General features: G+C 45.2%; 1 protein-coding gene across 1 annotated transcript in view; it reads left to right on the top strand.

Moving 5' to 3' along the window:
* Positions 1 to 17,529, top strand: part of malrd1 (MAM and LDL receptor class A domain containing 1) — a 132,021-nt gene extending 114,492 nt beyond the window's left edge. Inside the window, exons 25-34 of the mRNA XM_055929156.1 lie at positions 493 to 650; positions 3,849 to 4,050; positions 4,694 to 4,975; positions 5,496 to 5,621; positions 7,077 to 7,143; positions 15,123 to 15,220; positions 15,498 to 15,594; positions 15,873 to 15,933; positions 17,010 to 17,111; positions 17,197 to 17,529. Coding sequence (XP_055785131.1) covers positions 493 to 650; positions 3,849 to 4,050; positions 4,694 to 4,975; positions 5,496 to 5,621; positions 7,077 to 7,143; positions 15,123 to 15,220; positions 15,498 to 15,594; positions 15,873 to 15,933; positions 17,010 to 17,111; positions 17,197 to 17,295 — 1,292 coding nt within the window. The 3' untranslated portion in view covers positions 17,296 to 17,529. The remainder of the gene's footprint in view (positions 1 to 492; positions 651 to 3,848; positions 4,051 to 4,693; positions 4,976 to 5,495; positions 5,622 to 7,076; positions 7,144 to 15,122; positions 15,221 to 15,497; positions 15,595 to 15,872; positions 15,934 to 17,009; positions 17,112 to 17,196) is intronic.
* The last annotated feature ends 3,141 nt before the right edge of the window (positions 17,530 to 20,670 follow it).

Below are 20,670 nucleotides of genomic sequence, written 5' to 3' on the forward strand. Positions count from 1 at the left end.
AGAGACAGAAATGAGGAATAAAGAACTTTGAAGATTCTAGAAGATTCTCCAGGGAAAGACAGTATTTCGGGTGGGAATATTGTGGTGTGGGACTCACCACGCATTGAGACGCTCCCAAATCCCCTCTAGCTCATGTGGAAAACTCCCACTTAGTTCTGGCGTCGCCTCAGTGGCCTCTCAGTCTCAGTCTGAGAGACTAAATAGAAGCAGATCAGAAGAACACTCCCAGCACCGCATGTCTGCAGGAAACAGGCTTTTAGACAGTAACACCGTCTTTACAAAATGTTCTTTGACGTCCAGTTGTTTTGGGTGGTCCGATACTGTTCACATTTAGAGCAGAGAGTTGTCATATGACTTTATCAGCAAATATTTTGGGTCTAAGTTTGAACATGTATAGCTAGTAGCTAGTCTCCAAACACATTTGATTTGACTCACTGCTGGAGAAATGACTAGAGACGTATGTGGTTCCATATTTCTGTCCATGATCCACAGGTGGAGAAGGGAAGTTTCTGTATGTGCACTCTGCCACAGAGAGAGAAGGTGACATCGCCAAGGTTACGACGCGGAACCCATTCCCAGCCAGTATTGCCCTATGTCACCTACGATTCTGGTTCTACATGCATGGATCAGACAGGATGGGGACGTTAAAGGTAGGAGGAAAGCTTAATTACAGGTAGTTGAGTATTTTACATAGATGGTTCCCCCATAACTTCCTTTGTTATGTAGCTAGCTGTTTTAGGAAAACTGAACCATGGACTACTGATTCTCCTTTCCTAAAGACTCCTTTCAGGCTGAAGAACCATCTAACATTAAGTAGTAATAACCTGAATTTTCCCTTTAAGTCATGCCCTAATAAATAATTTTGTTGTAATATTTCTTCTGTCTTTTCCACTGGATAAAACTGAAGTTTTTTGCAATATCAGTTTAATCCACCAGAAAAGATAGAACAAATTTTACAACAAATATTATGGTTAAACTCAAATATACTAATTGATAAAAAAAAATATATGTATATATTTTTTTTAAATGGTATAATCTTTATAAATTATATAATAAATAGGACTGGTGGTGTTATGTCACACATGCAGCTAACAAAAATATATGGAAATGTCTGCTCTACTCAAAATTACAACCAACTCATTTTAACGAAAAAAATGGAAGAGGCAAGTGGAACGGGGAGAAAGTAAGAACTTGCCTGTCGGCCCTGCATTAAAGACCAAAATTGGTTAAAGAAAATTGTGATGAATAAAAAAAGTATACCAGATTAATTTAAGGATAAAAAAATTGACAGCTGTGCCATATAGATTTCAAAATAGTTGGGAAGAGATTTTCAATGTACCGATTCAATGGCGCATGTTTTATAAACTGATACACAAAACAATGCAGGATTCAAAATGTATTCTTGCAACCAATGGAATGTTATTTATACATAGATAGATAGACGGACGGACAGACGGACTGATAGGAGATACAACCATCCCAGCTCTGCAGATTTTGCTGCAGAGACAGTATTATTAGATTATTTGTTTTGGTACAGTCCATATGTAGATTGTTTTTGATGTTCAGGAATGGCTGAAGAATTGCAACATTTACCTGGAGCTAACTTTGCAAATAGCACTGCTGAGTTATTTAAAAAGTCATAGTCAATCGATCAATAATATAATAATACCCTGAGCAAATATCTTTAATTTACAATCTGTAGAAACTATGAGAATAGTTCAGAACTTTTATGAAACATCACAGCACAGTTAAAGTATATGGCAAATACAGTGCATTCAGAAAGTATTCAGACCCCTTGCCTTTTTGCACATTTTGTTACCTTACAACCTTATTCTAAAATTGACCGTTTTTTCCCTCATCAATCTACACACAATACCCCATAATTACAAAGCAAAAACAGGTTTTTAGAAATCACATTTACATATGCATTCAGACCCTTTACTCAAAACTTTGTTGAAGCACCTTTGGCAGCGATTAGAGCCTCAAATCTTCTTGGGTATGACGTTACAAGCTTGGCACACCTGTATTTGGGGGGTTTCTCCCATTCTTCTCTGCAGATTCTCTCAAGCTCTGTCAGGTTGGATGGGGAGAGTTGCTGCACACCTATTTTCAGGTCTCTCCAGAGATGTTCGATCGGGTTCAAGTTCTGGCTCTGGCTTGGCCACTCAAGGACATTCAGAGACTTGTACCGAAGCCACTCTTGCGTTGTCTTGGCTGTGTGCTTAGGGTCGCTGTCCTGTTGGAAGGTGAATCTTCACTTCAGTCTGAGGTCCTGAGCATTCAGAAGCATGTTTTCATCAAGGATCTCTCTGTACTTTGCTCGGTTCATCTTTTCCTCGATCCTGACTAGTCTCCCAGTCCCTGCCGCTGAAAAACATCCCCACAGCATGATGCTGCCACCACCATGCTTCACCGTAGGGATGGTGTCAGGTTTCCTCCAGACGTGATGCTTGGCATTCAGGCCAAAGAGTTCAATCTTGGTTTCATCAGACCAGATTATTTTGTTTCTCCTGGTCTGAGAGTCCTTTAGGTGTCTTTTGGCAAACTCAAAGTGGACTGTCATGTGCCTTTTTACTGAGGAGTGGCTTCAGTCTGGGTGCTGTACCATAAAGGCCTGATTGGTGAAGTACTGCAGAGATGGTTGTACTTCTGGAAGGTTCTTCCATCTCCACAGAGGAACACTGGACCTCTGTCAGAGTGACCATCGGGTTCTTGGTCACCTCCCTGACCAAGGCCCTTCTCCACTGATTGCTCAGTTTGGCCGGGCGGCCAGCTCTAGGAAGAGTCTTGGTGGTTCCAAACTTCTTCCATTTAAAAATGATGGAGGCCACTGTGTTCTTGGGGACCTTCAATGTTGCAGACATTTTTTGGTACCCTTCCCCAGATCTGTGCCTAGACACATTCCTATCTTGGAGCTCTACAGACAATTCCTTTGACCTCATAGCTTGTTTTTTTCTCTGACATGCACTGTCCTTTTTTCTGATGAGTCCAAATTTGCGATTTTTGGTTCCAACCACTGTGTCTTTGTGAGTAGGTGAACAGATGATCTCTGAATGTGTAGTTCCCACCGTGAAGCATGGAGGAGGTGTGATGGTGTGGGGATGGTTTGCTGTTGACACTGTCTGTGATTTATTTAGAATTCAAGGCATACTTAACCAGCATGGCTACAACAGCATTCTGCAGCGATTTGCCATCTGGTTTGCGCTTAGTGGGACTATCATTTGTTTTTCAACAGGACAATGACCCAACACACCTCCAGGCTGTGTAAGGGCTATTTGACCAAGAAGTAGAGTGATGGAGTGTTGCATCAGATGACCTGGCCTCCACAATCATCCAACCTTAACCCATTTGAGATGGTTTGGAATGGGTTGGACCGCTGAGTAAAGGAAAAGCAGCCAAAAAATGCTCAGCATATGTGGGAACTCCTTCAAGACTGTTGAAAAAACGTTCCAGGTGAAGCTGGTTGAGAGAAGGCCAGGAGTGTGCAAAGCTGTCATCAAGGCAAAGGATAGCTACTTTGAAGAATCTAAAACCTAAAATATTTTTGATTTGTTTAACACTTATGTTTACTGCATTATTTCATATGTGTTATTTCATAGTTTTGATGTCTTCACTATTATTCCACAATGTAGAAAATAGTAAAAATAAAGAAAAACCCTTCAATGAGTAGGTGTGTCCAAACTTTTGACTGGTACTGTAAATATTTACAAAAAATAAAATAACTTAACTGTAGTCATGGATCCCTGTCCTCCACACTCTGTGGTTGCTACAATAAGTGTGTGTGTCCCTTGTTAAGCCACAGCTAAGTGACATGTATAGTGCTGTAATCTCACTGGCGTGTCTCTCAGGTCTACACTGTCGGCTCAAGCGGAGCCCGCCTGTTAATGTGGGCCGCCAGTGGTAACCATGGCGACCGGTGGTCCTACGCAAGTGTGATCCTGTCCAACACAACTCCCTTCAGAGTGACCTTCCAGGCAGAGGTGGGGGGTGACGTGTGGACGGACATCGCCCTGGATGACATCTCCTTTACCACTCAGTGTGTGGTGGGGGGTGAGAGTTCTCTTCTCTTTGTCATGTTCTCTCGCTCTCGCTCTCCCTCCCCTCACTCCTCGATTATATTTTCTCTCTCCTCCTCCCTCTGCTCCTTTCCTTTCCTTTACCCGACTTGACACCCTGCATTCCTGCCATTTCCTTTGATGTGCACATCTCTCTCTCCTCTTCCCTGCCTCCCTCCCTCTCTCACAATAAACGGGTTCCATTGTGCCAGGGGAAGAGTAGAGTAGTGTAGGGAACTAATGAAGCCTGTTGGCCTGCGGGCCTGTATAAATTCACTGTGGAGTCTGGGTTTGCCGCTGGGGGAGAGGAGAGAGCAATGGGGGAGAAAAGCAATTACATTTGTATTGTGTTGTTTTCACACACCCCTCCCTCCCTTTCCCTCCTCTAGCTACTGTAGCTTCATCCGCTTCCTCTCCTCAGCTGTATACAGTCACCTCTCACATGGGATGCAGCTGAAATGGCACCCTTTTTTGGGCACTACTTTTGACCAAAGCCCTACATGCCCTAGGGGTAATAAGGTGCCATTTGGGACGCAGCCCATTAAGATCATAGAGAACATTAGCATTGTTGTGTTTGTTCATGTGTAATAGCTGGACCATTAAAGACAACATCAACTCCCATGTGTGTTTTCCCACAGGTCCTGTGACTCCAGAGCCTCTGACCTGTGGCGCGGGTCAGTTCCAGTGTGTCCACTCCTTCCAGTGTGTCCCTCTGTCCTGGAGGTGTGATGAGGAGGAGGACTGTGCTGACCAGTCAGATGAGGAGCAGTGTCCCAGCCTTGTCCCAGGCACCCTGCCCCCCCAGGACCACTGTCCACACCCTGACCAGTACCAGTGTTTAAACAACACCTGTCTCCCCTCCCTACTACGATGCGATGGAGTCTCTGACTGCCCCTATGGAGAGGATGAATACAGCTGCCGTAAGGGTCCTTGACTGTGTGTGTTGAGGGGGGATTGTGTGTGTGTGTGTGTGTGTGTGTGTGTGTGTGTGTGTGTGTGTGTGTGTGTGTGTGTGTGTGTGTGTGTGTGTGTGTGTGTGTGTAGGTGTGTGTGTGTGTGTGTGTGTGTGTGTGTGTGTAGGTGGGGATTATGTGTGTGTGTGTGTAGGTGTGTGTGTGTGTGTGTGTGTGTGTGTGTAGGTGGGGATTATGTGTGTGTGTGTGTGCGCGCACATGAATGTCATTACCCTGTAATTACACAAGAAAAATACAGTGTCAGAACATGACATTTACAGTTACAATCCATAAGTGTTTTCACAGCCTCACCTTCACACTCATACTCAGTTGTACATGATTATGGATGAAGAAATCTTTTCATTTAAACCAGTGTGAACGCTCTTCTTCTCTTAGCACTATTGTGTTGAATAATACATTGAAAGTGATTGAGAACAGAGCTGACTTTCTCTATCTCTCAGTCCTCTATCTCCCTCTTCCTCCCCAGCTCTCCAGCAGTGTGCGTTGGGGTCTCTGGTGTGTGAGAGTTCGTCCAGTTGTGTCCCGCTCCAGAAGCGTTGTGACCAGATCGTTGACTGTCTACCCTTTGACTCTGACGAGTCCAGCTGCCATGGTAACGTTTGACTGCTTCTACTATACTTTGTCCTCTCTCTCTCTCTCTCTCTCTCTCTCTCTCGCTCTCACACCTTCTCTCTCTCACACCCTCTCTCTCTCACACCCTCTCTCTTTCTCTCTCTCACACCCTCTATGTCTCCCTCTCTCTCTTTGTCTCTCTCTCACACCCATACTCTATCTTCGTCTTTTCTCCAAGTTAGACTGCTTAGACTTGTACGGTCTTTCATATTGTCTCCCTTTTTCTTATGTTACATGGTCTGTCCGGGTGGAGGGTGTTGGGAAGGGGGGACTTGGAGAGGGGGGGGGGGGGTTCCAGTAACTTTACTAAAATTCCCAGGTTTTCTCAAATTGAAAATTCCCAGATTTAGGAGATCCTCCAACTAGGATTTCTGGAAACCCTGGGAATTTTGGGAAAGTTACCGGAATTTTGCAACCGTAAAAGGGATTAATAAAGTTATCTCCTGGCTCCCACTGTAAAGGTCCGTCTTTGAATTTCCAATGTATTATTATTTTCCCATCTTTACTCTGTTCCATTTGTGGCTCTCAAATGTGCCAACTTTGGCTGTAATGACATTCTCAACTACAGCAATTCTGCCTTCAAAGCACACCTCATAGGTCATTCATTCTGTGCAGTGCCAAAACCACTCTTCAAAACCTCAGCTTTTCCGTTGCCTTCGAGAAATTAAACCAAACGGAACCGCCCATTTGGTTGGAATCCACCTGAAATGCAACCCTGGAGTTACACGATTAGGGATTGGACAAATCGCTCCGTACAGTGATTGGAGGATTAAGTGGATTCAGGTCTGAGATATCATTTCCAACACTTGAACAATCCAGATAAGCAATGCTGTTGAGACGAAAGTGAGGAGAGAGACACAGAGAGAGAGAGAGAGAGGAGAGCATCGCTTCAGGGGGAAAAAAACATGCATTTCACAAGTGAACTCGAGAAGTGTTCCAATAACACGATTCCACATGTGAAACCATGTGTTGTTCCTGTAAGGGAAGAGAGAGAGAAATGTAGCGACAAAAGCAGTTGTGAAGGAAGAGAGGAGAAACCTGTAACATGTTGACACTCTCACTAAAGAGGTTTTTCCACTTTGCTCTCCGTAGGCAATTCCCTGTCTCTCTGCCAGGCATGTCTTGATGTCAGAGAAACATTGTGGATGTGTGTATCATATTTCCTACTTCCTAGGTGTGGACTTGATTAACAGGTGGTGTCAAGAGACGGAGAGAATGGGGGCTGAGAGGAGATTGGGAGAATCGTTTACACCAAAAGAGCTGGAATGCATCCCAAATGGCACCCTAATGTAGTGCACTATGTTGACCAGGGCCCATCAAAAGTAGTGCACTACAAAGGGAATGGGGTGTGATTTGGGACAATTGCACTGGTCTCAACTGGCTCTGTACGATGAGAGAGGGGTGTTGTTGAAAAATATGTTTGGTTTCGTTGCAGAATGCCCTCCGAGATACTGTCTGCATCATGGAGAGTGCCATGTGGAGAGGCATGGGCCAATGTGCATGTGAGTATGAGTACAGCAAACATGCATTCACATGGACACACACACACATGCACACACTCACTACACACAACCCCCTGCCACACATATGATGAAAGGTGGATTCTTTCTATTTTTATTTTCTCTTCCGACCCTTCTCGCTACAGATCTCTCTCTCTCTCTAGCTCTCTCCCTCTAGCTCTCTCTCTCTAGCTCTCTCTCTCTCTCTCTCTCTCTAGCTCTCTCTCTCTCTAGCTCTCTCTCTCTCTATCGCTCTCTCTAGCTCTCTCTCTCTCTATCTATCGCTCTCTCTCTATATATACACTGCTCAAAAAAATAAAGGGAACACTTAAACAACACAATGTAACTCCAAGTCAATCACACTTCTGTGAAATCAAACTGTCCACTTAGGAAGCAACACTGATTGACAATAAATTTCACATGCTGTTGTGCAAATGGAATAGACAACATGTGGAAATTATAGGCAATTAGCAAGACACCCCCAATAAAGGAGTGGTTCTGCAGGTGGTGACCACAGACCACTTCTCATTTCCTATGCTTCCTGGCTGATGTTTTTGTCACTTTTGAATGCTGGCGATTTTCACTCTAGTGGTAGCATGAGACGGAGTCTACAACCCACACACGTGGCTCAGGTAGTGCAGCTCATCCAGGATGGCACATCAATGCGAGCTGTGGCAAGAAGGTTTGCTGTGTCTGTCAGCGTAGTGTCCAGAGCATGGAGGCGCTACCAGGAGACAGGCCAGTACATCAGGAGACGTGGAGGAGGCCGTAGGAGGGCAACAACCCAACAGCAGGACCGCTACCTCCGCCTTTGTGCAAAGAGTAGCAGGAGGAGCACTGCCAGAGCCCTGCAAAATGACCTCCAGCAGGCCACAAATGTGCATGTGTCTGCTCAAACGGTCAGAAACAGACTCCATGAGGGTGGTATGAGGGCCCGACGTCCACAGGTGGGGGTTGTGCTTACAGCCCAATACCGTGCAGGACGTTTGGCATTTGCCAGAGAACACCAAGATTGGCAAATTCGCCACTGGCGCCCTGTGCTCTTCACAGATGAAAGCAGGTTCACACTGAGCACATGTGACAGACATGACAGAGTCTGGAGATGCCGTGGAGAACGTTCTGCTGCCTGCAACATCCTCCAGCATGACCGGTTTGGCGCTGGGTCAGTCATGGTGTGGGGTGGCATTTCTTTGGGGGCCGCACAGCCCTCCATGTGCTCGCCAGAGATAGCCTGACTGCCATTAGGTACCGAGATGAGATCCTCAGACCCCTTGTGAGACCATATGCTGGTGCGGTTGGCCCTGGGTTCCTCCAAATGCAAGACAATGCTAGACCTCATGTGGCTGGAGTGTGTCAGCAGTTCCCGCAAGAGGAAGGCATTGATGCTATGGACTGGCCCGCCCGTTCCACAGACCTGAATCCAATTGAGCACATCTGGGACATCATGTCTCGCTCCATCCATCAATGCCACGTTGCACCACAGACTGTCCAGGAGTTGGTGGGTGCTTTAGTCCAGGTCTGGGAGGAGATCCCTCAGGAGACCATCCGCCACCTCATCAGGAGCATGCCCAGGCATTGTAGGGAGGTCATATAGGCACGTGGAGGCACACTACACACACTACTGAGCCTCATTTTGACTTGTTTTAAGGACATTACATCAAAGTTGGATCAGCCTGTAGTGTGGTTATCCACTTTAATTTTGAGTGTGACTCCAAATCCAGACCTCCATGGGTTGATAAATTTGATTTCTATTGATAATTTTTAGGTCATTTTGTTGTCAGCACATTCAACTATGTAAAGAAAAAAGTATTTAATAAGAATATTTCATTCATTCAGATCTAGGATGTGTTATTTTAGTGTTCCCTTTATTTTTTGAGCAGTGTATATATATATATCTCTCTCTAGCTCTCTCTCTCTCTGCCTCAAAACATGGAAATCCCATCAGTCTTGTTTCCAACCCTGGAAAAGACACGCTCGGCGGACCATGGGGGAATCTCGGTTTATCCCAGACAGATTTTAGAAGGGGGCTCACTGCTCATTTATCCGCCACGGACAAGCGCAGCGTTCCCAGAACGTTCCCAGAGGGATTTTGCAATGGACACTCGCTGGTCATTATTTGAACGTTCCCCCACCCCAAATTGTCTTGAGGGAAGACCGCGTAAGACCTTCACATTAGATTAATCCGTTGGATTTAGGGAGGCTAGCGTGACCCCGTGTGGATAGAGTTCAACTCCAACTCTTTGTGGTCGCCCACCACACACACACACACACACACACACACACGCACGCACGCACGCACGCACGCACGCACGCACGCACGCACGCACGCACACACACACACACACACACACACTTTTTATCTTACACAAACCACATACTGGGCTAAGGAGCTAAGGAACTAGAACTTGAGATATTAAAGGGAAAGAGTTGACGACATGCAAGACAAGTGGCAGTTAACCGCTGTGAAATCTTCAATAAAATATTCTGCATTCAATAGAACGCCTAGTCTAACCATTAGGCAATATACTTACTATAGCTACCTGCTGATGTCAACATAAAAGGGACAGTTCACCCAAATTACTAAATTCCTTAACCTGTAAGCAATACATGGACAAGATAAGACAGCAATCCATGGTTTTGCTTACCTGACTTTGTTTACCTGACTACTGTAATTTGGGTGAACTCTCTCTTTAATGTTGACTACTACCTGGCATTTCACATTCTTCCTGGTATCTGCACTCCAAAGCCACATGACTGACTGGAATATATGATGTGTCTTTTCCCACAATGCTATGTGAATGTCACATTGAGATGCAAATGGTTCCACATTTTTTAAATCGGCCAAACTCTGGGGAGGTGATATTTCACTGGTGTTTGGCAGTAAAAATACTGTCTATTTCCCTCACCCCCCTTTCCCCTCTCTCTCTCCCTCCCTCACCTTTCTCTCTCTTTGCTCTCCTCTTTCCTGTTTCTCATCCTCCCTCCCTTGCTCAATCTCTTGCTGCCCCTTTCCCATTTCTCTCCTTCTCTCACTCTCTCTTTCATGATTATGTGACAGACTGTGCAGTGCTGTGCCACGGCAGGCTTTAATATGGAGTCAGAGACCCGAGCATGTAGTGGTGCCTGGGGCCTAAATATGTCAGGGAGTCAGAGGTTCAGACTTAGCAGGTCATGTTGGTCCTCTGGGCAGGATCCTCCGAGAAGCTGGACCAGAGCCCAGCCTACAGTCCTGGCCAGCCTGCCACACAATATGCAAAGAGACCCTTCGGAATGAGAATATAACACAACTTAATGCAAGCCGTATGTTTCGTCCAGGAATGTTTGTTTTGCATTAGAATATCCCACGGCGGCACATTTCTACCCCAAAAACTAGCCATGGTATTAAGCAGATGTGGACTTGGAAGAGAAGTCCTGAAATAATGGGTTGTTTTCTCAAAGGCAGTGCCATGGAGAGGCACCCTAATCACTCAACTGAGGTGTCTGAATGAAGCTCCTTGTTCCGTCGACTGGTACTGTCCATGTAGGATTCTCCACATAAGAGGGACATTGTTTTCCGTTGAGGAGGTTGCACCTCCTTTACTTTCTTCCAAGCCTTTGTTCGCTCATTCAGTGTGGACATTCAGTGTGAAGTTTGTGCTTAAGTTTCAATGCCACCTGCACAAGTACAGGGAAATGTCGTGCTTGCAAGCTCTAAACCCCAACAATGCAGTCATCAATAACAACGTAACACTAAAAATAACGAGGTAAAACCAGAAATACACTGCTCAAAAAAATAAAGGGAACACTTAAACAACACAATGTAACTCCAAGTCAATCACATTTCTGTGAAATCAAACTGTCCACTTAGGAAGCAACACTGATTGACAATAAATTTCACATGCTGTTGTGCAAATGGAATAGACAAAAGGTGGAAATTATAGGCAATTAGCAAGACACCCCCCAAAACAGGAGTGATTCTGCAGGTGGTGACCACAGACCACTTCTCAGTTCCTATGCTTCCTGGCTGATGTTTTGGTCACTTTTGAATGCTGGCGGTGCTCTCACTCTAGTGGTAGCATGAGACGGAGTCTACAACCCACACAAGTGGCTCAGGTAGTGCAGTTCATCCAGGATGGCACATCAATGCGAACTGTGGCAAAAAGGCTTGCTGTGTCTGTCAGCGTAGTGTCCAGAGCATGCAGGCGCTACCAGGAGACAGGCCAGTACATCAGGAGACGTGGAGGAGGCCGTAGGAGGGCAACAACCCAGCAGCAGGATCGATACCTCCGCCTTAGTGCATGGAGGTGCACTGCCAGCGCCATGCAAAATGACCTCCAGCAGGCCACAAATGTGCATGTGTCAGCATGTGGTCTCACAAGGGGTCTGAGGATCTCATCTCGGTACCTAATGGCAGTCAGGCTACCTCTGGCGAGCACATGGAGGGCTGTGCGGCCCCACAAAGAAATGCCACCCCACACCATGACTGACCCATCGCCAAACCGGTCATGCTGGAGGATGTTGCAGGTAGCAGAACGTTCTCCACGGCGTCTCCAGACTCTGTCACATCTGTCACATGTGCTCATGTGCTCAGTGTGAACCTGCTTTCATCTGTGAAGAGCACAGGGCGCCAGTGGCGAATTTGCCAATCTTGGTGTTCTCTGGCAAATGCCAAACGTCCTGCACGGTGTTGGGCTGTAAGCACAACCCCCACCTGTGGACGTCGGGCCCTCATACCACCCTCATGGAGTCTGTTTCTGACCGTTTGAGCAGACACATGCACATTTGTGGCCTGCTGGAGGTCATTTTGCAGGGCGCTGGCAGTGCACCTCCTTGCACTAAGGCGGAGGTAGCGGTCCTGCTGCTGGGTTGTTGCCCTCCTACGGCCTCCTCCACATCTCCTGATGTACTGGCCTGTCTCCTGGTAGCGCCTGCATGCTCTGGACACTACGCTGACAGACACAGCAAACTTTTTTGCCACAGTTCGCATTGATGTCCCATCCTGGATGAACTGCACTACCTGAGCCACTTGTGTGGGTTGTAGACTCCGTCTCATGCTACCACTAGAGTGAGAGCACCGCCAGCATTCAAAAGTGACCAAAACATCAGCCAGGAAGCATTGAAACTGAGAAGTGGTCTGTGGTCACCACCTGCAGAATCACTCCTGTTTTGGGGGGTGTCTAGCTAATTGCCTATAATTTCCACCTTTTGTCTATTCCATTTGCACAACAGCATGTGAAATTTATTGTCAATCAGTGTTGCTTCCTAAGTGGACAGTTTGATTTCACAGAAGTGTAATTGACTTGGAGTTACATTGTGTTGTTTAAGTGTTCCCTTTATTTTTTTGAGCAGTGTATATAAAAAGAAGACGAACGCTGTATACAGGATAAGTTCCAGTACCATATTTCCAATGTGCAGGGATACTGGAGTGATAGAGGTAAATATGTATAGGGGTAAGGTGACTAGACGTCAGCGTATATGATAAACAGTAGCAGTAGCTTATATGATGATTGTATGTGAGTCTGTATGTGTAGAGTCAGTATTAATGTATGTACATATTATGTGTGTGTGTGTGAGCAAGTGATGGAGTGAGTGTTTGTGTGTGTGTTGGAGTATCAGTGTGCGTAGTGTGTATGACCCTGTGAGTGTGCAGAGAGAATAAAATATGAAAGGTCAACTCAGATAGTCCTTGTAGCCCTTTTATTAGCTATTTAGCAGTCTTATGGCATGGGGATAGAAGCTGTTCAGGAGCCTGTTGGTGTCAGACTTGATGCACTGGTACCGCTTGCCTTGGGGAAACGGCGAGAACAGTCTATGGCTTGGGTGGTTGGAGTCTTTAACGATTTTCCGGGCCTTCCTTTCACACCACCTGATATAGAGGTCTTGGATGGCAGGGAGATGTACCTGGCTGTCCACACCACCCTCTAGTGCCAGGCGATCGAGGGCGGTCCTACTGCCATACCAAGCAGTGATGCAGTCAGTCAAGGTGCTCTCAATGGTACAGCTGTATAACATTTTGAGGATTTGAGGGCCCATGCCTAACCTTTTCAACCTCCTAAGGAGGAAGAGATGCTGTTGCGCCTTATTCACAACTGTGCGCGTGTGTGGACTATTTTAAGCTCTTAGGGATTTGGACACGGAGGAACTTGACCTCCTCCCTTTAGGCTGTCTCATGGTCGCCGGTGATCAGGCCTACCACCGTCGTGTCGTCACCAAACTTGATGACGGTGTTGGAGTCGTGGGTGAACAGAGAGTACAGGAGGGGTCTAAGCACACACCCCTGTGGGACCCCAGTGTTGAGTGTCAACGTGGTGGAGGTGATGTTGCCTACCCTCACCACCTGGTGTCGGCCTGTCAGGAAGTCCAGAATCGAGTTGCAGAGGGAGGTGTTCAGTCCCAGTGTGACAAGCTTGGAGGGGACAATGGTGTTGAACTCTGAGCTGTAGTCAATGAACAGCATTCTCACATAGGTATTCCTCGTATCTAGGTGGGTGAGGGTAGTGTGGAGTGCAGTTGAGATTGCTTCATCGATGGATCTGTTGGGACGGTATGCAAATTGGAGTGGGTCTAGGGTGTCTGGGATGATGGAGTAGATGTGTGCCATAACCAGCCTCTCAAAGCACTTCACGATTACAGATAGCATGAAGCCTTAGAGTTCTTGGGAACAGGGATGATAGTGGTAATCTTAAAAGATGTGGAGATTACAGACTGGGACCAGGAGAGGTTGAAAATTACTGTGAATATACCAGTTGTTCTGCGCATGCTCTGAAAACGCACCCTGGAATACCATGGGGCCCTGCGGCCTTGCGGGATTTGACCTGATGAAAGACTACTCACATCAGCCTCGGAGACGAGATCACCCAATCCTCTGGGTTGGTGACGGCCCTCACACCCGGCACGATGTTGTTTTCAAAGCGTGCATAAAATGCATTGAGCTCGTCTGGTAGAGAGGCATTGTTGTAATCCGTAATGGACTGTAGCCCCTGCCACATGCGCCGTGCGTCAGAGCCTGTGTAATATGATTCCATTTTATTCCTATATTGTCCTTTTGCTCGTTTGATGACTTTGTGGACGTCATAGTGGGACTTCTTGTACTTGTTCCTGTCCTCAGCCGTAGCCTCAGGGTTGTCCGCGATAGCTCTGTGTGTGGTAGCCCTATCCTATGGGGACAACGTTGCCGATGCATTTCCAAATGAAGCCGGTGACGGAGGTGGTTAGCTTGTCGATGTTATCGGCAGAGTCCCGAAACATATTCCAATCAGCGCTAGCAAAGCAGTCCTGTAGCATCATCTCTGATTCTGGAGACTATTTCTCAACCATGCAAGTCACAGGTAATTCCTGTTTGAGCTTCTGCTTGTAAACAGGAAGCAAGAGTACGGAGTCATGATCTGATTTGCCGAACGGCGGCCGAGGGGGGGCCTTGTGTGCTTGCTTGTGGGTAGAAAAACAGTGCTCTAGACTGTATCATCCCTAGTGGCAAGGCAGAAGTGTTGATGGAAATGTCTTAATGATGCTGAAATAAAATCGCAGGCAACCAGAAAAGCAGCCTCTGGATGGTTATAGCCCAGTACAGTTTCTTAAGTGCCAGATTGTTATTTGTCTTGTCCTAAAGTGGAATGTATACAACAGCTGAAAACCCCCTCGTGTGGTAAAAGGGTCAGCATTTGACCATCAGGTATTCCAAGACAGGTGAACAATGGGTCGTCGCTTCTATTTCACTTCTACCGCACTCGAGTCAGCACACCAGTTGTTGTTGATGAAGAGGCAGTCCCCCCCCCCTCAATTTTCCCGACTCCACTGTCTGGTCGGCATGGAGAATCCATCGAGTTGGATAGCCATAGGAGGTATCTTGTCAGAGAGCCATGTTTCAGAAAAGCAGAGAATATTTCAGTTTCGATAGTCCCATTGGTAGCAAATCCATCCATCTTGTTATCAAGTGACTGGTCAGTAGAATGGAGGGAAGAGGTGGCCGGTTCTCCCTTCACCTTAATATTAACCCTTTCCAGGTGCCAGGATGGTTGGACAGGAAACCGTTGCCACGTGAGACCAAAGCCCTCTCCCTCTTCCTCAATCTCAACGGCCCTGCCAGAGAATCCTGGACTAGGTAATATGGACATACCCTATTATTATATGAACTTAGGGTTGCACAATTCTGGTAACTTTCTGAAAATTCCAAGGTTTTCCATAAATCGCAGTTGGAAGTTTTCCGGTATCAGGAGGGAATAAGCAGGATATACAAGAATCCTCCAACCAGGATTTCAGGATAACCTGGGAACTTTGGGAAACTTACCAGAATGTTGCAACCCTATATGTACCGTAAGACTGTGTGAGTCTCTGGGGTGTTTATTGATTGTAAATCCATGTATTTGTCTCACCCATAGAGACTGTGTATGCTGGCATAGCCATTGGATTGACCCTGCTGATTCTTGGTATTGCTGTCTGCGTCCTGTTTGTATTCCTAAAGAGACACTCTTTGAAGTAAGTCATGGGTTAGGATGTTAACGCTGATAAAGGGGATGGTTATGACGTTGCTTTCATGAATGACGTCGGAAAATACTGTGATTTCAATCAAACACCTGTGTGATCTGTCTTGATTTTTACCTTTGTCAGCTCGGGGATTCGATCCAGCAACCTTTCGGTTACTGGCCTAACGCTCTAACCACCAGGCTACCTGACGCCCCATTATTGCTGCTGTTGCTGTTATTATTTGTACTGTTACTGAAAAATACGAATCCGATTTTTGTCTGCTTCCACAGCAAACGTGACCTGAAGGACTTTGAGGTGATGGACAACCCAGCCTTTGATTGGAGGGCAGAGGTTAGCACACCCCCTTTCTCTGTTCAATGACAATCAAGCTCCCATATAAAATGTATCGTTCTTAAACCATATGTTCCAGAATTCATTAGATACTCATTTAGTTTGTGTGTGGGTGGATGACATCTTTCTCAGACATGATTGTAATTGTGGTCAGTGGAATGTCTGCAAAGCCCTACACCTCCGCTTCTTCAATGATACGTGTGTGTGTGTGTGTGTGTGTGTGTGTGTGTGTGTGTGTGTGTGTGTGTGTGTGTGTGTGTGTGTGTGTGTGTGTGTGCGTGTGTGCGTGTGTGCGTGCATGCGTGCGTGCGTGCGTGCGTGCGTGCGTGCGTGCGTGCGTGCGTGCGTGTATATAATCATTCACTCCTCTAGCACCACTGAGAACGTACCCTGCAGGGGAGTAGATGCCATCACAGCAATTTCACTCAGGAGATGGCTGTCATTTTCTGAAGTGTGTTTATATTTGTGTGTGTGTTATTGAGCGGTAGTAAAAACGGGAGTGATTGTGAGAGTCATCACTGTCACAGTGTCGATGACGGGGGTCAAAACGTTGCAAGCGTGTGTGCTGGCGTGCGTGCATTTGTCTCTCTGCGTCCGTGCGTGTGTGTATGTATGTGCATGTGTGTGCGCAGGAGGGTGTTGATTTCTGCTGTGACGGGTAGAGGTATGTGTGGTTCATCAGTCTCTCTCCGTTGTGCATACTATAACAGGCTACAACACAGAGGGTACCTCAATCACACAGGCTTCACACTGCGAGCAACACTCACTTTATCCACAGAGAAGTGGACAGGAGAGGAGTCTATGGTTGTCGCTCAAATGGCACCCTATTCCGAATATAGTGGACTACTTTTGATCAGAGCCCTATGGGCCTGGACTATAGAGGGAATACTGGCATTTGAGACACAGCCTATTTGACAAGGAAAAAGAGGATGACTGATGTCAATGGGAAATTTTATCATGAGCTCACTCTGTATAAAGAGCAACCTTTAGAAACAAAAAGAAGTCAGAGGTGTGGGTTGAGTGATTAGAGACAAAGGTAGTTCCTCTATTGTCTCTCACTATTTCTCTCCCTTCAGCTCCCCAGTCTGGGAACTTGCCATAGACTTAACCCCAAGACGAGGGAGGGTCCTGGGCATCCCATCAGTGTCTACCCCTGGAGGAGGGACGCGGAGTGGGAGGTAGGCTTCCATCTCTTGTTGACCTGTCTGCCAACTGTCTCACTGTCTCTCTGTCAAATTGTAATGCTGTGTGTGTGTTCTGCAGGGTCCAGTCCGGAGAGATGCCAAACTGTCCTTCCCAAACCCTCTGTACCAGTACCCCTCCACTGCCAATGGGGCTGACTGCAGCAGCTCTGAAGCATAACAACAACAGATACTCTACATACACTACTGTGCCATAGCCAATACTCATGTCAACTTTACTGTATACATTTGTGACCGACCACCTCGATTCGGTCTTACGTAGCAACATTTGAAATTGTTTGTTACATTGGATAAAAGTAGAGACTCAGAGCTAGAAAATGGTATATCGCATACTGCAGTTGAGGAACAATGGAAAAGTAATTCTGCTTTGAAAGTTGATAAACTTGTAACCCCACTTTTGAGAAAACGTCCCTTGAATAATTTGGTGCACCTCCTGGAGAGCTCTTCTTTGTCTACACCCATTCAGCATCATTCACACCCTCTTAAGCCTGAGCCCCATCCATCTCTTTAAGGATGCACACGTGAGGCCATGTGCTAAACAGAGTGAGTAGTGTAGTAAACAACCAAAGGTTTCAAGACTAAAAGTAGCCTACAATAAGGAAACCTCCAGGTAAAAATACACTTTATCTAGTCCTTGGCCTATATCCTAATCTGACTGGTGCAGGTCATGTTATTCTTCACATTACCATCTCTGGCAAACACACACTATATCAAATAAAACCACATGTATTTGTAATATGCACAAGATACACAATGTGGAAACAGTACAGTGAAATGGTTACTTGTGTAGTAGCAGTATCAAAAACAGAAAGTGTCCAGATAAAAATATTGTATAATTATTGACCCTTACCCGACACACTTGTCTAAATTGATGGGTCATGTGAAAGAAATTATATAACCACCCCCCAGCCACATAGACGTACGGCTAACAGTACGCTTTAACTTGCAATGAAAACGACTTTCTGACCAAATTAGAAACGTATAATATCTGAAAATGTAGCGAGACTCTTTCCCGTATACATGGATGAACGCTTCACTGCAGACTGGAACCATTTAACTCAGTTTTGTTTGTAGCTACGTCTTGTTTGGACAGTATTGTGTCTAGTCACTCTGGTTCGCACTGACTGGCGTGCGCAGAAAGTAGCCCATCACTTTGTCCAACTGATCTGTCGATAGCACCTGATAAATTCAGGGCATCAATGTTGTTGAGAAAAGTAGCAAAACTTGTGTACTTCTCGATGGCTAACGTTATATCTTTCAAAAACGGCGCGTAAAAAGGACTATGAACACATACTGAGCAGCTCATGCTACATGGCTGACCAATCCAAACTCATCTCCCGGCATGTTCAGCCGATCCATTTTCTCAGCCAATCATGGCTAGCGGGAAGGTTCCTGTCTTTTTCCGTGGCTAAACCAACTAGGCTCGTAATTTAACAATTTTATTCGCATTTACGGATGGATACAAGTTTGTTATTAAGGCACATGAGAATCTACATGTTCCAGAAGGAATTTCTAGCAAAAAAACAAATTTTGATTAAAAAAAATATGTTTACGTACAAATACCTCTCCTGTGAAGTAATGACGTGCGACATACGCCCAGTTGCCTAAAACGAGTCACATTGACCGAATCATCAGCAAAGAACCAGCCACCAGATACATTTACCGTGACATTTCACTCAATAGCTAAACTTCAACCTTGTCTTCTGCTCTCGGGAACACGTACATGGTAGGAGTAACTATCTAAAAAAACAGGACAGGCTATAGCCAAGGTTGAAGTTTAGCTCAGCTGTTGAGTGAAATGTTACGGTAAGTGTATCTGGTGACTGTTTGCAATGTCCATGTTCTGAGAGCAGAAGACAAGACATATAATAGCATGCTGTCACTTTAAATGGAATTCAATACACTACTACGATTTTAGATTGCAACCTGGTTGTTTTGTATCCCATGGCATGGAAAATGAAGATCTCTTTGGGGTTATGGGTCCTTTTAGCAGTAATTGTCAGTCTATTATTGGCTCACAATGACATACATTTTTTCATGGTGTCATGTTAACCTGTTGGGGATGGGGGCGCTGTTTAGACTATTTATGCTAATGTGGCTAATTTTTTAAACGGCTTCCCACAAAATCCTTGATCGTACAATATGCATATTATTATTATTATTGGATAGAAAACAGTCTATAGTTTCTATAGGAGTTGAAATTTTGTCTCTAAGTGGAACAGAGCCCATTCTACAGCAATTTCCCTGACATGGAGTCAGATTTGAGAAACGTTGGCCACTTTTCTGAAGTCATTTAAACGGGCACTGTCGTTGCTATGACTATACGGACACTTCTTACGTCTTCCCCTGGATGCCTTTACGTGATGACGATTCCAACGGGCTCGATTGCTCGTTCACAGGCCCTACAAATGAAAAAAACCTTTAGCTAGCAAGTCTTTTCTTGCTGCGTAACGCGCGTGGAAGACACCGACCCTCTCCTGTTCCAAGCATTAGTTTAGCCTGTTATATTTCTCCGGTCATCTTTTCACTCGTTATAGGAGTTACAAACATCACAAAGTAGTTAATTTAAAGCGTTTTATAGCAATTTATATCCGTTTAGTGCGATTTTGGGACATTTATTTTTGCAACGATGTGAAAAGTTGGTCACGCTTTTCAGTTCATCCCGAACGTAGTTGACATTTCCACATGGCAAGAGGACAGCTTTCCACCAAAAGACGATTTCTCCCAAGAAAGGATCCTTTGCCCAAGATACTGATGGAAGAACAGCTCAAGGTAGGACATTTTTATTATGATAAATCGTGTTTCTGTCGAAACATTTTAGTGGCTTAGGACGCCATGTTTTTTGACGTAGCTTCGCTTGGCGCAAACTGTATTGAAAAGTAAGGATAAATTAAAAAATGTAATAACGCAATTGTATTAAGAATTAAATTGTCTATCAATCCCTGTCCACCCTATATTTTTTAGTCACGTTTATGAGTATTTATGTATAAGAGTAGATCACTGTCTAAGTGGCGCAAGGACGTTTTCTTTACCAGCTTGTCTACATTTCACATTGTCTAACCATGATTTTGGTGGCTAAATATAAACATTTTCGATCAAACTGTATATGCATGTTGTAATGTGATGTTACAGGAGTGTCATCGGAAGAATTCTGAGAAGGTTAGTGAAAAAATTAATATCTTTTGGCGATGTTGACTTTTATCGCTCACTTTGGCTAGAATCAATGCTGGGCTGCTAATTGCTATGTGCTAAGCTAATATAACGATTTATTGTGTTTTCGCTGTAAGACACTTAGAAAATCTGAAATATTGTCTGTATTCACAGGATCTGTGTCTTTCGATTCGTGTATGCTGTGTATTTTTACGAAATGTTTGATGATTAGTAGTTAGGTAAACACGTTGCTCATTGTAATTATTCTAGTCCATTTGTGATGGTGGGTGCAATTGTAAACTATGCCATCTACCTGAAATATGCACTTTTTTCTAACAAAACCTATCCCATACCATAAATATGTTATCAGACTGTCATCTAATGA

Source organism: Salvelinus fontinalis, chromosome 7 (assembly GCF_029448725.1).
Source record: "Salvelinus fontinalis isolate EN_2023a chromosome 7, ASM2944872v1, whole genome shotgun sequence".
NCBI classification, from domain to species: Eukaryota; Metazoa; Chordata; class Actinopteri; order Salmoniformes; family Salmonidae; genus Salvelinus; species Salvelinus fontinalis.